The 16,267-nt window shown below is 45.1% G+C and overlaps 1 protein-coding gene across 2 annotated transcripts in view; it reads right to left on the bottom strand.

Annotated features, from left to right (window-relative positions):
* The window catches only part of PAPPA (pappalysin 1), a 249,771-nt gene extending 241,201 nt beyond the window's left edge, over positions 1-8,570 (bottom strand). For both annotated transcript variants that reach the window (XM_039475070.2, XM_074395239.1), the window contains exon 1: positions 8,138-8,570. In XM_039475070.2, the coding sequence (XP_039331004.1) occupies positions 8,138-8,555 (418 nt within the window). In that variant the 5' untranslated portion in view covers positions 8,556-8,570. The remainder of the gene's footprint in view (positions 1-8,137) is intronic.
* Positions 8,571-16,267: the final 7,697 nt, after the last annotated feature.

The following is a 16,267-nucleotide window of genomic DNA, read 5'->3' as shown; positions in this document are numbered from 1 at the left end:
TGAGTTAACGTTTGCTGGGTTACCCCATGGTCTAGATTCCATTACTAAGCATTTTCCACATGGAGGCCCAGTTAATCTTCAAAACAACTCTATGAAGTAATAGCTAGTATTATCTTCACTTTTCAGATGGGAAAAGTGAAGCTTGGAGATACTAAGTAACTTGCCCAAGGTCACGCAACTAGCAGGCGCGATAGTCAGGGTTTGCCAAGGCAGTTTGCTTCCTGAGTCCTGTGATCAACCACTGCAAAATACTTCCTGAGTAAACATATGCTCCTGCAGGTCACAGCCCCAGGGCTCTAGATGGCTCTAGAGTTGCTCTCCAGGCAGTTAGAGATGGAGAGAAATAAAGAACCAGAAAAATGAGAATGAAGGATATGTGTACATGTGAGTATATGAATATGCATGTGTGTATTGTCACAATACTTTTGAGACTGTCACAATCACTAGCAGATCCCATGAAATTCTCATGAACAGGGCCAAAGATGCTGAACATTTTGCAATAGGTAGGGCAGTCCCATAGAGCAAACAATTTTCTCCCTCAAAAGCTTCTCATTGCAAAGCAAGTCTCCACTTGCCCCTTCTACATGCTCCTCCTAAGGCTCCCCTCTTCACTCTGATTCCCCTCCAGTTCTCCCTGGACAATCATTTTCACTTGAGTTTGCAAGTGTACAGAGAGGAGGGGATGGAGAGCTCCTCAGGTCTGAAGCCTGGGCTGCGTCAGGACTTTCAGTTAATCTTTGTGCGACCTTGGGAGCCTCCCTAACCCTCTCCAAGCGGTGGCCTCTGTATTTGCAAACCTTTCAGGTCACAGAACACACAGGGAACTGAGACTTCACTTCCTTCCGTGGCTCTCAAACACTTTAAATATTTTTAACATTTTATTATGGAAATCTTCAATCACACACCAAAGCACGAACAAAAATGTATTAAAGCTCAAAGGTTTAATCACTTGGTTTCAACAACTGTTAACAGTTGGCTAATCTCTCGCCTACCAGGACCCCCTGAAAAACCTTTTATTGTTTGTTTGTTTTTCTGGAGCTTTTAAAACAAATAAACAAACATAATAGGCATAACATAATTTTACCCACGAGTACTTCAGTATGCATTGCTAACAAATTAGGATCTTAAAAAAACCCGTAAGAACAATATCATATCACACCTATCAAAATTAACAATAACTTCTTAATGTCAGTCCATGTCCATTTAAACTCTTTGTAATGGAGGAACATATTCCTTCAAACAGAATCTTGTAGAATCACTCAATTTAAGTGGAATAACGTGAAGGGAAGGAGAGAGGTGGAGTCCTGCCCTTCACCCTTGTCCTGGAGGCTCTCTACGATTGCGGGGCACAGTTTGAAAGTCCCTATTTTACCCCTGACCCTCTTTTTGCATCCTGAGAACACTGAGGTCCAGAGACAAGCAGTAAATGGTCATGGTCATAAAGCAGTAAGTGGCAGGGTTTGGCAGACTTATGAAGTCACAACATCAAAGAACTCCAGTGAGGTCACAGGCATGAAAAGGTTTTCTAACTCCATCACTGTTTATCATCTACAGTGTGAAAGATAATAAAGGCACCTTTCCAAGAATGACCTTGCTTGCACGAATCCCTCACATCTCTTACCTTCTAGCTCCTCCTAACCATGCTAACCTGTACACTGTGGTCTGACTTCAGCCAAGAGCTTCCTAAGCCATTGCCTCACCTGGTCCCCAGGACAACCCATGACATGGGAATGTCGAGAGTAATCATCCCCCAAACCCTCTCCCCTAAGGCCCCAGTGGTTAAGTCAGAGACCACAGGCCACACAGCTTAGAGGAAGCTAAAACCAGGACCTGAACTCTAACCTCCTAATTTCCACTTACAGATCTTCAAACAAGCCAAGGAACTTACAAGTCAGTTCTCAGCGGCTGGTGTCAGAACCACAGTGAAGCATTTCCAGTAACGGCGTCAAGGCATGAAGCAGAGCTCTTAGTGCAGTAAGAAGAAAGTTAGGAGAAGCTTGAGGGGAAGGGAGCTAAGTTCTGGGGAAGGGAGCTAAGTTCTAGAGAAGGGACAGCTGGTGAGGAAAGAAATCAATGCCTATTGGATTCCTAAGCCCTTGGCCATAGGTAGATAAGATATGAGCTGCCCCTAGAGGGAGTCCTCCTACCTCTGGTACCTGGAGATTTTCTCTTATCCTCATTGGAGACACCTGCTGCCAATACCTGTTTTAGAGTGAGCTCCAGGTGAGGGGTTTTGAAAAAATAGGAACACACGTGCCTTTCTAAAAGAAAAGAAACCTACAAACAGGGCAAAGTGAACGGTGAATGCCTTGGAGCTGAGCTTCCCTTTCTTATAAGCCTTCTTCCTATTTAAATAGGCTTCTCTCTCCAAAACTCCGTGAGATTTATTTGAGATCAGGTGCATCCCGTGAAGATGGGGCCCATCAGGTGGTCACACTTCAAAGAACTCACCAGAAGGAAAAGGCATGGAATAGCACTGGAAAAATGAAATGTCAGGACCTGTGGCACCCAGGGGTTTTCGAGTGAACAGAGGGATTCAGTTTGGAAGATGGGTCCTTCAGAGTTGGGGCACCAGAACCTCCCTAAGGGCTTAGCTACTAACCAGCTCAGTAAGCAGGGAACATCACTTTCCCTTTGGGTCTCTGCAGAGGAAGGAGATGTCACACTACATCAGTAATTATTTTCACTAATGGTCCTTCAACATTACCTGAGAAGGCTTTGGGAAACACCAGTTCCCAGGCCGACCCCAGACCCACGACATCAAAATCCTTGGGGTGCAGCCTGGGAAGAAGGATGTTTTAAAAGCTGGTTATTCGTGGTGAAGCCAAAGGAGTTCTCAGACTCTATTTAGAGGGGACCATCTGTGAATACAGTTTAATTTTGCATGACCCTAGTCCTCAACTTTCCTGTTGCACAGTGAACTGTCTGATTCAGGTGATCACTGAGTTCATGGCCAGGCTGGCCATACACAACCCATGCTCCTGAGTTCCATATCTCTGAACTCAATTTTGCCCTCCTCTGTGCAGGGAATAATGGGAGGTGCTTTCCCATGTTTCGCAGCCTTTATCACCTCTATTTGTTTACTGAGTGGTAGCTCAAGAGAAAGTGAGAGTGGGGAGCACCAGGGGAAGGAGCAAGACGCTGACAGTAGATCTGTGTGGCCTCCTTTTCAGAGGTGCCTGCTTTCTCTTAATGCTAACTTGTTTTCCTGTTTTCTGGTCCTCTTTTGGCTCTTATTACCAAGGGGTCATCCCAGCATGTCAAAGAGATGATCAAAGTGAAAGAAAGGTATTTGAAGGAGTCTAATTGTTCCCCAAGATACATGATCTACTCTAGATAGACTCCCAAGCAACTCAAGAGGGGAAACCCTACAAACAGACTCCACTTTTTGAAAGCCAAAGCCACAAACTGGAAAAGGAGATGCAGCTACTTCCTAGGTCTGGCTACCTTTGATTGAGTCCCTAATACAAGTTGACACTGCACTGGGTACTTTTTGCATGTTGATTTCATCGAAATATCCTAATGTAATTATGCCCATTTTATGGATAAGTAAACCAAGGGATAGATGAATGAAGTGACTTGACTCAAATCACACAGCATGTGGGAGAAATTCCAAGCCTGTCCATCTGATAATTTGGTATAAAAAGAAAAACAGATCTGCCAGGTCTCATCCAGGGCTTTAGGTGAGATTTATACCCATTTCTCACCCTGTTCAATCTGTAGGTATATGATTGACACACAGAGATGCAGAAAGGAATGGAAATGTTCTGCAGAAAGATGAAGAAAGAGCATGTGAGCCATTTCTTTTCTCTCCATCTTTGGAGACTGCTGACAGAGGAAACAGAGATGGGTTCACATCCAGGCTCTGTCTGCTGAGAACCTGTGGGACTTTAGATCAAGTCATTTCAACTCTGTGAAACTCAGATTCCTCTCTTGTGAAGTACGGGCGATGATACACACTTCTTAGCGTAGTTGTGAGGGCAAAACATGCAGGCACAAGGGACGTGCCCAGCATCATCAAGGAAGCACCCAGGCAGAGTCAGATTTCTTCCTACTTCCACATGTTCCCCATCCCAGAAAGCCAAGACTGAGATCTTTGGAAAATCATGTCTAATAAGAACGAAGTCTGCCGAGCACTTAACTGTATACCAAGTCCAGTTTCCAGTGCCTTCTACATACAAGTTCTCTTAGCATTTACAGCACTCGATGAGATAAGTACTTGTGCCAACACCACTTTGTATAGGAGGAAGGTGTATGAATGAAGTCCAGAGAAGTCAACTAGCTTGCTGGCCCAAGGTCACACAGTCAGTGAGGGGCAGATTCCACTTAGGTAACCTGGCTACTAGAACTGAGTTCTAACCATTACAGTATTCTAGTTCCCAGGTAGGACTACAGACAGTAGGGGAAAGCCTTGTTCATATATGGACTCCTAGCTTTACATTAAAACCCAGCCCTCACTGTTACAGCAATGCTGAGTGGAGAAAATGTGGGCACTCTTTTAGGGCTGTGGGTACTAGGAAGTGAGGCTGCAGAAGGGAAGGAAAAAAAAATTCTCAGAAGTAACCAGCACACTCAATCCAGTCCAAAAGAAAAAAGGTCGGCAAGCAGAGGTGCTGGATGGGATTCAGATAAATCCCTTTCTTCTTAGCAGGAATTCCAAATCACTAAGGGCAGGGGAGTGTGACGGGGTGGGAGCAGGGCAGTACTTGTGGGGTCCACATTTCACTTACCTAACAGGTCAGGAGAAACTTTAACAAGGTGAACTGCTGCTCAAGGCCTCTGCTCAATGGAGCAAATGGAGACTTTTGTTTTACTTTTCTTTCAGACTGGAGGGGTACTGGGGGGGCAGTTGGGGATGAGGAGCAGGGGTCTGGTTCCTCCTGCCTGGTGTGGTACAAAAGCAAAGGGATGTGTCAGAAAAAAAATCCCCCAACCCCTGACTTGAAAGGGAGTCCAAATTGCTATGCATGAAGGCTGAAGAAAGATTGTGTCTGGAGGGTGGGTCTGTGTGGGGTGAGAGGTGATGGTGTTTATGAGACACATTCTCTTGGAGGTGCAGGAGGCAAGGCCTGGAAGTCAGATGTCAGGGATTAAATCCTAGTTGCTGGCACTGGGGAACTGTGTCATCCAGCACACACCCCTCCCCTCTCTGTGTCTCTTTCTCCCCATTCAGCCAAAAGGGAACCTGGCTCGGGTTTAACCTCAGAGGGCCCTTCTCACAGTAGCCTTCAAGGATTCTTCAATCCTAAAGACTATCCACGGTGGACCCTCCAGAGAATCCTACACATAGGCACTTTCTAACTTTGGCTTTGTTTTTGCCTGCATAAGGTTTTGGTTTTGGTTTTGTTTTTTTTTTTTTGTATTAATATATTTTTTTTCTCCTTTCTTTTCAGAAAAATAAAAGGCATGTTTTCTGAGCTTCAGAAGCAAACTGCTCCTTCGCTCCTTCCCCCTGTCTCTCCGAGCGCCTGTCTGAACTGGTGTCAGTGAAGTTTGAACCGGGGCAGAAATAGCATCCCGGGCGGATCTGGGAGCATAGCCCGCCTACCAGGAGCGGCAAGGCCTGCCTCTGCCAGACGACAGACCCGGTTAACAGCACCGTAAAATTAGACCTTTACGAAACCCAATTGAATCCTGCAGCAAAGAGTGATGTAAGGCAGCCTGGCCTGACAGCAAGGCAGCGACTCTTTGCCTGAAATAGCAGCGCGGTCCCTGCTGAGCGATGACAGCTCTCTCAAGATAGGTGACCAGGGATTCCTAGGAAAGTGGCAACGCCCAGCCACAGAAAGCCAGCAGAGGGTCAGGCAGCAAACTGGGCACCTGAGGTCGCAGCCAGAGGGTAAGCCTTCGCACCGGATCCTTGCTGCCCACCTTGGTCCTGCCTCTCCCAGCCCAAACTTACACCAAGGAGGGAGCTGAGAAAGTACTTCTGCAAAGAACCTCTGTTTGTTTGCTTTTTAATTCAAGGAGAGGCAGGTTCTTTTTAGTCCAACAGCCTGTACCATGTGGAGGATATGCAGAATGAGTCTTTTCTGGCTCGGAGCCAGGTGTTTACACACCGCCAAATCTGGCTCGAACTCAACTAGGGGAGGGAAAAGAAATCCACCAGAATCCTCAGGAGAAAAGCTCCTGGCTTTCTGGTGCTACACGACAGCAGTGCCTTTTTTTTTTTTTTCCTTTCTTCGTTTTGAGAGGAATGTTATTTCCACACATAAAACGGACCAGGCATTTTATACAAGCAATAATAACCTAACGTCCCCCATCCAATTAAAGTATTTTACTGCAACAATCTTTGTGTGAGAGAGTGAAAGCGTGTGAAGAGAGAGTCCTTGTCTGAATTATAGACATTTATAAAGCAGTCTCCTTTGGAATCCCAGGTGTTTAATATATATGTATATACATGTATTTATGTAGACACACTTACATCGTTAAAATGCATTCACTACCCTTTCACAGATGATACCTGCATAACCCTGTGCTCTCCTCTCTCCGGGGAATGCCTTCCAAATCACAGGTAAAGACTAGGAAAAACCAGACTTACAGATTTAAAAAAACAAAAACAAAAACACCTCCAAGCAGCAGTCTCTGTGCTTTTTCACATGCTTGGAAAGAGAAGTCAACATACTACAACCCGAAATTATCACCATCGTCATTGTTATTAAGAATAAACGTCTCCTCTGCTCCAAATTAGACCCACCTTTGGGCAAATAGGGCTTGCGAGTTAAAAGTGAATGAGTTCAGTTTCCTTCTTCTTCCCGGGGAAAAAAGAGGAAAAATACCATGCGATGACGTCAGTTGTGGGTTGTTGGGGGGAATCGCTGTTTCTCTCTCCTCTGATAGCGGGAAAGCGGGGGCTATGGAGCACGTATTCTTGGGGATAGCAGCAGAGTGTGGCTCTCCTAAAGGGGTCTTCAGGTCAATCGGATAATCAGTGCTACATTTGCGAATGTCCAAGCCATGGAAAGACAGGAAGAATCAGAACTGCCCGAAGAGTTCAGAGCTTTCCCTTCTAAGAAAGTCTGTGTGTGTGTGTGGTGGTGGTGGGGGGGGAATGTGGGGGCGGGGGGATGGGGGGGATCGCAAAACGCCTTCACACGTTTCCTGGCTGCAGCGAAGGGGGAACCCCTACTCTCACTTTAAGAAGTCCCAGGACATGGCAAGATTGTTTGTGCAGGAAGGGAATCTCCCAGACAGAAAAGACAAAACTTTCCTTCTCTCCCCAGCGCCGCCCCCCTCCACCCCCACTCCGCTCCCCGGTGTTATTAAAGGCATTTCCACAGATTCATTTAGAGGGGGGAAAACGGATGCTGGAGCATGTCTAAGGTTTGCAATCCTCGCAAAGTGTCCGGTTTCACTATAGGCTTTGCTGCGGAAGAGCGAAAGGGAGAGAGAGAGGGAGGCTGAGGAGGGAGAACTCAAATTCATTACGGGCTCGTAAAGTCTCACAGGAGAGAAGCGCCCCGTTTCGCAGCCACGTCTGGGGAACGCTGGCGGGGGGTGCGTCGGGAAGGTCTTGTCCCAGCCAGGAGTGTCAGGCAACCGGCTTTAAAAGCTAGGACATGGGATGCCGTGGAGGAGGTGAGGGTGAGTCCCAGAGGCAGGCTTCAATCAGGGAACAACTTTGGGGCACTTCGAGGACTTCTAAGTCCCGGCGATCACAGCAACCTTGCCCTCGGCGGCTTTCAGGGGAATGGGGCCGAATGAAGGGGAGTGACTCCCATTAAAAAGTCAAGGAAATCAACGGTCCCCAAGTCTCCCTGCACACGCATCTCAACTGGGTCATCTTCCCTTCAACCCAAACGGAGGGCGTCTATCTATCTGGCCGTTCGGAGCCCGGGTTACATGCCCTAGGCTCTCCGGGAGCCAGCCCTCCCTGACCGAGGGTCGCGGGTCCGCCAGGAGAGCTCCGCAGGTTCCTCCCCGCGGTCGGGCAGCGCCGCCTTCCGCGCGCGCCCATTCCGCCGACGGGGCAAAGTGAGGCTCTCCGCTCGCCCGGAGGTCACCGCGCGGCTGGCGGGGCGCCTCCCGCACAGACCCCCCCGCGAGCCCCCGACCCGCCTGCCACCCGCGCCTGGACCCCCGCGCGCCTCTGCGGCCGCGGGGACGGTGCAGCCCCCGCCGGGGCGCCCTCGCCTACCTGTGATCACCGCCGGAGACCTCTGGCCCCCCTCCGCTCGCAGCCACACTTGCAGCGTGAACGCGTCCCGGGGCAGCTCGAGGTCGGCCCGCAGGCGCAGCTGCTCGCCTCGCCCGCTGAAATAGAGCGCCCGGCTCGGCGGGCTCGGCTCCTCGGCGGCGCCCCTCGCCTCCCGCTGCTGCCGCCGCCGGGGGACGCGCACGGCTTCCCAGGCACCGCCCGGCGGCGGCAGCGGCGGCGGCAGCGAGGCGCGGCGGCCGCGGGCCGCTCGGGTGGCGCAGGTGGCCGGGCCGGCGGCGGGGCGCGGGGGTCGGCCGGCCCGCGGGTCTCTCCGGACCCGGCGGGGACGCTCCGCCAGCCCGCAGCCCAGCGCGGCGCTCAGCAGCCCCAGGTGCAGCACCCAACTCCAAAGCCGCATGTCCGACGGTCCCCCCCGCCCCCCCTTTGCCCCTGCTCCGCCGCCGGGAGCTGCCAGCTTTGGGAGCCTCGGCGCCTCGACTTTCTTCGCTTCTTCACCCTTCTTGGGCGAGCCCCCCCTTCCACTTGCTTTTTTTTTCTTTTCTTTCTCGCTTTCCTCCTCAAGGTGTGTGCTCCACTCTCCCACCTTTGAAAAATACAGTCCAACTCCTCCTGGTTGGCAATTAATTTCTCTCCCCGCTCCTTTATCTGCCTTATCCCCCCCGCAACAGCTGGTTGCCTTCCTCCTTGTTTTATTTCATTTTATTTTATATGATTTCTCGCTCCTAAAAAAAAAGCTCCTCTAAGACTGATCCACTGAATTCCCTCCCCTCAAAAGATGCTCTAATTTATTTATTTTTTGCGTCCTTTATAACATAAGCCACAGCCCCCTTCTCCCCCCCCAGTCCCCCCTCCCCTCCCTCCTTCACAAAATGAAAGGAAAGAGGGGGAAAAAATCCCTCAGAAGATGAGTAAACAAGCGTATGCTAATCTGCTCCCCAGCGCTCCACCTTCCCAATTGAATGAGTCCCTGTTAAAACTGCGGGGATCATGACTAATCAATCAGTTTGGAGAGGCCGAGCTACCCAGCTTTCCTTCACTTTGCCGTTTGCCTCCTTTCCTTCGCTCCCGCTTCTCCACCCCCTCCTTTTCTCTCTCTTTTTTTTTTTTTTAAAGAAGACAATCTTAAAGTAACAATTTAATGAAATTCTGTACACACCCCCTTACGATCCTCCCAGCTCTCCTCATTCCTGCTTAAAACACACATTCCTGTTTTTGTTTTGTTTTGCTTGCTTTTTTGCCCCTCCCTCACTCCACCCTCATCATCATTATTATTATTATTTCTGATGGCAGGAGAAAAACATCTATCTCTTCTCTTAGGATCCCCTTTGCACTTTGCTGGTAAACCTCATCCTTTTCTATAGCACATAAAACGTCTTGAAACTTGATTCTCAGATTTAAAAAAATTCTCTCTCTTTCGCTCCGTCTCCCCCTCCCTCCCTTTCTCTTTTTCTCACTCCCTCACTCCCTCTTCTCCCTCCTTCCTCTCTCCTCTCCCTTTCTCTCCCTTTACCTCTTTCCCTCTTCTTCCCTCCCCCTTTGTTTTGCTTCCCCTGTCCTTTTCCCTCTCAGAATTTCCTTAAAGTTGTACCATGATGAACCATCCCCCTCTCTTCTGAGCCCCCAGAGAAGGCTGGCTTCAACTAATCCAAATGTTTCCAAAGTCCTTATGGAATCATCAGAAGAAAATAGAAGAAAGGCACTGTCCAGGACATCTGCCTTTCAGAAGCTGTCGTTCCAGTACAACTGGGTCTCTGGATTCCCCCGAATACTCTTTAACATATTCTGTTGGTCATTAGAACTTATTTTAATATTATAGGAAGACAATGAGAGAAAAATATTAATTTGCCTAATTTTTTCCAACCTAAGCAATTCAGGTCCTCTGACGTTGTTAAAGTCACAGGTAAGGATCTGACCATTTGCTACTTTGTAGGTCTGTTTTTGAACTGGAACATACATGTAATATATTTTTTTCTTCTTTTTTCCCCCTCTTTATAGAACTCAAAAGCTCCCCCTTATGGCAAAACAGATCTTCTTTTATTTTGTCCAAGTGTTTAATAAAGTCAAAACCTGTTAGCAGTGGTGGATTACAAACTATTAATTGCCAATTTATTCCAAAAAGGTAGTGATAAAAATATGCTGGGTGAAGTTTGCATGTGAATAGCGTGCTGAAAGCCTGTGATGAAATTAACTCCACTAAATTGCGACTTTCTTCCCCATGTGCTCTTATCTTGAGGGCTGCTCCAGATCTTTCTTGAGAGCTGGGAACATTGCTACACGCCTCAGGAAGAGATAAAACTAGGAAAGAATATTTGTTGGTGAAAGTATGACGATTTGTCGGATGAGCAAATGACTCAGACATCCCCTTTATGAAAGCCAGAATGTGATATATGCAACGATTATGGAACCTTTCTGAAAATGGGAGATCTCAGATTCAGAGGTTCCTAGTTTAGAAAGAAGTTGCTATATAGTCTTAGGCTAAGAATGTTTGAACTCTGTTTCTGCAGTCATAAAATGAAAATAGCACTATATCCTAAATGTGTTTTCAGAGACTGGCTGGAGGAAAGGAAATCTTGGGTGCACAATGTCATGAATAAGGAATTTGCCTAAGCAAATCTTTGACTTTTTGCAACTCCAAGTCATCTGTAAAAGGTTGTCATTGGATAAAGAGAGAGCAATATTGAACAACATAAATTATGTCATTCAAAAACCCCCTTCCTCTCCAATAGAGGCTGGACCATGACTACTGATTTACTTCAGTTGTGGCAATTAGGATTTAGAAACTGCATGTCTTCGAGGGGGATTTAAGTCATTGTATACAATAATTTTGAATATTTCTGGACAATTGGGAATTGATCAATTCTCAGACCAGCAGTGGGAGCACAAGATTTTCAGTTCTCATTTCCTACTCCCTCCAACACATACCAGTTCTCTGCCCTTGAGTAAATCCCTTCATTTCTCTCCCCTTCCACTTCCTTACCTTTAAAATGGAAATATCTACTTGGCAAATTTTTTTTTGAGGACAAGATATGCTCTGGAGTATAACATTTTGTAAACAATAAAAATGATGTATAAATACCATTCGTTGATGTCAATGACGAAGTGTTCATCAGGTTCTTAAAGACAAACTAGAATCGAGGAGGCCAAGTTATTTCTCTTCTCTAGTAGGCAGGAAAACAAAGGGACAATGAAGTTCGTGTCTTCCAGCTCTGTGAGCTCCTTGATCTGTGTCCCCAAATGCATTGAAATCATTTGGCAAGGCTTTTCTCTCATCCATTCATTGAACATATATTTACTATTTGTTTCCATCTGTGGAAACTCTTTAGGCATATCTGTGTGTGTGTATGTATATATGTATGTATGTATTTGCTTGTGTTTAATTGAGTGCATGAAATTTAACCCTTGGTTCAGGACCCACCCTAACCCTTGATCTATGACTGACATTCATATATATGTGTATATATGTATATATATATATATATATGTATATATATATATATATAACATACTATGTGCTTCTATCCCTTTTTTACTATAACACTTGATCTTTTATGGATGTGTTCTCTCTCTTTTAATCATTTTTTAGTAGAAGAGCAATCATTTGAATGTCAGGTGACTCAAGACCTAACTCTGCTTTGTGTAGGATCTTTACATCTCATTCTCTTCTCATGTAAAATGAAAAAACTGGAATCAAATATTCCTAGGATCATTTCCAGATTTAAACTATAATTGAGCCCCTAATTATTGGAGTAAGGCAACAATTCCCATCTAGTCATCCCATATTCAATTAGTTTCCTTCCATCCAGACCCGCTCCCCAGGGCCTCCCTTAAGTTTCTGGGCATTTTTGTCCTAAAAGATACTTTGACTCTATGTCTTCACTCTTATAAAATATTCCTTCAGTATTCAGTTTGTTTGGTAATTACTAAAAGCATTTTTCCTTGAAGGACATAAGATTCTACTGGAAGTTAGAAGAGTAACATCAAAGTAGAGTCCTAAAGATTGAGACTGATTTGAATGAGTGAGGTTGGTTCAAAGTACGTTTCAGAGTCACCCTGACCTGGGTTCCTATGACTCTCAGCAAGTTGTTTAATTTCTCTGAGTCTCTGTGACCTTACCATGGGGTTGTCATGAGGATTAGATTAGAGTGTTGCATGACATAGTAGGTGCTCAATAAATAAGTACTCCCCCTTTTCCCCCCCCACAGTTCTACATTTTAATGGTCATTTGAGCTTTATTTCTCTCAGCTTTTCTCTGGAGCCAGAGCCCTATGCACTTTTCATGTCAAGCCAGATGGATGATTCTCATCTTAGAATTCCTAAAGCAAGCATCATCTGTCTCACAGAATCTGGAGCTCACTGAGATAAGATCTTTCATTGTTCTTACTGTAGTGTCCTGCTTATGTCCTTTCTCCAAGATTAGAACCCTTCAAGGGTGAGGATCTTTAAAGGCAAGAATCTTCAAGGGCCAGTTCTGTCACCTGCTGAGAATCTTCAACTAACTACACCCCTCCCTGAGCGGCCCGAAGGGCTCCCTCCTCTGGGCTCTTGTAGAACTTCCTCGGAATTTCTATCACCACATCCTCAAAGCAAACTCTCAGGCATAATTACATATTGACATGCTTCTTTTTTCCATTTGGGTCAGAGACTGTTGCGTTCATATTTGTTCTTTCCCAACTGCCTAGCTCAGTGCTATGCATAAAGATGTTTGTCCAAAACACCTGCTGAATTTAAGTACATATATTTATATATGTTGTATAGCTTCCTTATGCAACATGTGGTGCCAATCATGGTGTTATTAGTCTATTAGTTTCTTGATAGTCAACTTAATTTCTTTGTTTTCTCTGTCTTAGTTTCCCCAGATGATGCATCTGTGAACACCCTGACAGATATAGTTCATCAGTTGCTCAAGTGAAGGTCCCTAAAAAGAATGTAGACTTTGGGGGTAGAATAAATTGGATTCAGATCCTATCTTTGCTGAATAACAATTCTAATAACAGCTTACGTTTATTGAGTATGCACTGTGTTCTAAGCAATATGTAAGTGCTTTTTATTGGAACAATTCCATCTAATCTTTATAACAGACTTAGAGAATGGATCTAATAATCATCCCATTTTACAGGAGAAAAACAAAACAAAACAAAACTGAACCAAAGAGACTAAATAAATAGTGAAGAGCCCAGCCAATCCAAATCGAGCACTCTGTGTACTAGCTCTAGGGGCTAGGAAAAATCACTTAACCTTTTGAATCTCGTTTTTCATTTTTATGGATTTCCTGGGGTTATCTGGAAGATTAGATAAGACGTGGATATCATATTGCACAGTGATGAGTACATATGTCAGTGGTTGTTGGGTAAACATCAGCTGCTTTGCTTCCCCCTAACAGTAGTTTGGGTGTATTATTTTAACACATATACTAGAGTTGACAGTTGCAATAATCACACCAGCAGTCATAATGACCCCCTCATATTAAGCACCCACTATGGGTTAGACCCTGTACTAAGTTTTTAACTTCCCAAGTCCAGGAGGTAAGTTTGAGCCCAGTTTATTTGAATTGCCCAGCAATTTTCTATCAGTCCTTCTGTCTTCTTAAATCATATGAAAAATAAATTTACCCACAGCCCAGAGTAGTTTTGAGCATCTCCAAGATCCTTCAGAAACAAAAATTAATATGGTGATTTACTCATTGCTGTTCTGAGTTTAGAGCCACACAGAAAGAGAGCTGGTGATTAGATTGCCTGCCTGAGCTGGAGGTAGGGGTTTGGGAGTCAGGGACCTCTGAGGCTAGAAGGGAAGATGGTGAGCTCAGGGTGTTTTCCTCTGTATGTTTTGGAAATTTTTGTGTCCAGCAGTGGTTGGCTTAGAATCAATTGGAGTTCTCTCCTGGCCTTCCTGCAGGTTTAAGACTAGGAAGCTAAAATAGAAACATCTAGATTACAACCCTGTTCCTTTCACTCATGCCAACGTGCCCCATTTTGTTCATCTCAGGCGCCCAAGGCATTTCTTATGCATAGAATTTTAATTAAAGATAAAAACCACTAATTTACACTGCATGCTTTAAAAAAATTTTGTAGAAGGCATATTATTTTATAAATTTCATTTTTTATTCCTTTAATAATAATGATAATCAGCTATGATTTAGTATGACAGACACTATTCTGATTGGCTACATATATTTAATTTTACATTCATTTAATCCTCAAATTATAATCTGTAATGTTTCTTATTTTCCTCGATTTTTCAGATAAAAAAAAAATGAAGCTGCAAATAATGAGATTTAAAAAGAGCTGATAAGATCCCATGACACGTTTGAACCAAGGCTATCTCACTCCAAAGTTCACAGTCTTAACAATTTGGCTGGCCTGCCTCTAATCCACCTTTAATCTTGCTATTGTTTTTTTTTTTTTTTTTTTTTTTTTTTGAGACGGAGTTTCGCTCTTGTTACCCAGGCTGGAGTGCAATGGCACGATCTCGGCTCACCGCAACCTCCGCCTCCTGGGCTCAGGCAATTCCCCTGCCTCAGCCTCCTGAGTAGCTGGGATTACAGGCACGTGCCACCATGCCCAGCTAATTTTTTGTATTTTTAGTAGAGACGGGGTTTCACCATGTTGACCAGGATGGTCTCGATCTCTCGACCTCGTGATCCACCCGCCTCGGCCTCCCAAAGTGCTGGGATTACAGGCTTGAGCCACCGCGCCCGGCCTGCTATTGTTTTAAATTGGAATCAGGAAAATATCTCTATAATCTCCTGGAAGAAGAAGTTTTGTGAGAAATCAGAAACGGGCAATGGTGGGAGCTCTCTTCATTCAGTACATGTTGCAGTGTTTTGTTGAGTGGCAAATGAAACGTTTGATAACCCCTTCTGCTTAATTCCAGGACAAATGTATCTTGTGGTTTATTTGAGAGAAGGCCTTGAGTCATATAATGGACAATACTTTCAGATCTGTTTTTTTTTTTTTCATAAATTGCAGAATCTGTCTAATTAGCTACTTTTTATATCAACTGAGATTGAAGGAGTGAAATTAATTTTTCTTCAGTGAAGTCCTTTTCATGGGAAACAAATTCAGCAATGCTTTATGATGAGCTCAATCTATAGCAATTGAGAATAGCATGGCTTGCTGAGCCTCTTCTGTGTGCCATGCATGGACCTAACCTACATCCTCACAGCAACTCAAATAGGTAGGTTTTGCTCTGTTTGTTTGAAAAGATAGGAAACTCAGGTTCAGAGAGAGGCAGGAATTGACCCGGAATCACCTAGCTGGAAGATATATGTTCAAAGCAGAACTCTAACCTATATTCTTTTACTTCAATCGAGTGCAAATATCACCATCTTCATAACATTGTTCTTGACTAAACATTAAAATAAATCATTCCTACAGGATTATTTAGTTTTTATCCCTCTCTCGTATTGTTGGATTTATGTTTCTGTATTCCTTTCTATGCCATACTTTAAGCTTCTGGAAAATAAGACCTTAGTCTTTTGCCTTTTGGAATCCCTCATGGGGTTTACACTGTGTGTGTGTGTGTGTGTGTGTGTGTGTGTGTGTCTGTGTTTAGATGGAGTCTTGCTCTTGTTGCCCAGGCTGGATGGAGTACAGTGGTGCAATCTCACTGCAACCTCCGCTTCCTGGGTTCAAGCGATTCTCCTGCCTCAGCCTCCTCAGTAGCCAGGACTACAGGCATGTGTCACCAGGCCCAGCTAATTTTTGTACTTTTAGTAGAGATGGGGTTTCCCCATGTCGGCCAGGCTGGTCTTGAACTCCTGACCTCAGGTGATCTGCCCACCTCAGCCTCTAAAACTGCTGGGATTACAGGTGTGAGCCACCGCACCTGGCCTACTCTCTGTGTTTTATACTGAGTAGGAGTTCAGTGAACATTTGGTGAACTCTGTGAAACTTCCATGAGACTTTGCTATGTCTGACGTCCAGAATTTTGCCATGCTTCTCCCACACCTTAGCTTGAGTCCTACAAATTCTTAAAACACAGTTAAAGAAAGTCCTGACTCTTTCAGGAAACCTTCCTTATACCCTCCACCAGTTGGAATTAATTTTTCCTCTTCTGAAACTCTCATTCCTCATCTCCAAGCCAGTTAGTCAGCACTATCATGCACAGCCT

The sequence above is a fragment of the Saimiri boliviensis genome, chromosome 2 (genome assembly GCF_048565385.1).
Source record: "Saimiri boliviensis isolate mSaiBol1 chromosome 2, mSaiBol1.pri, whole genome shotgun sequence".
NCBI lineage: Eukaryota > Metazoa > Chordata > Mammalia > Primates > Cebidae > Saimiri > Saimiri boliviensis.
Note: the sequence above shows the minus strand (reverse complement) of the source record. Positions and strands in the feature narration are given on the sequence as shown.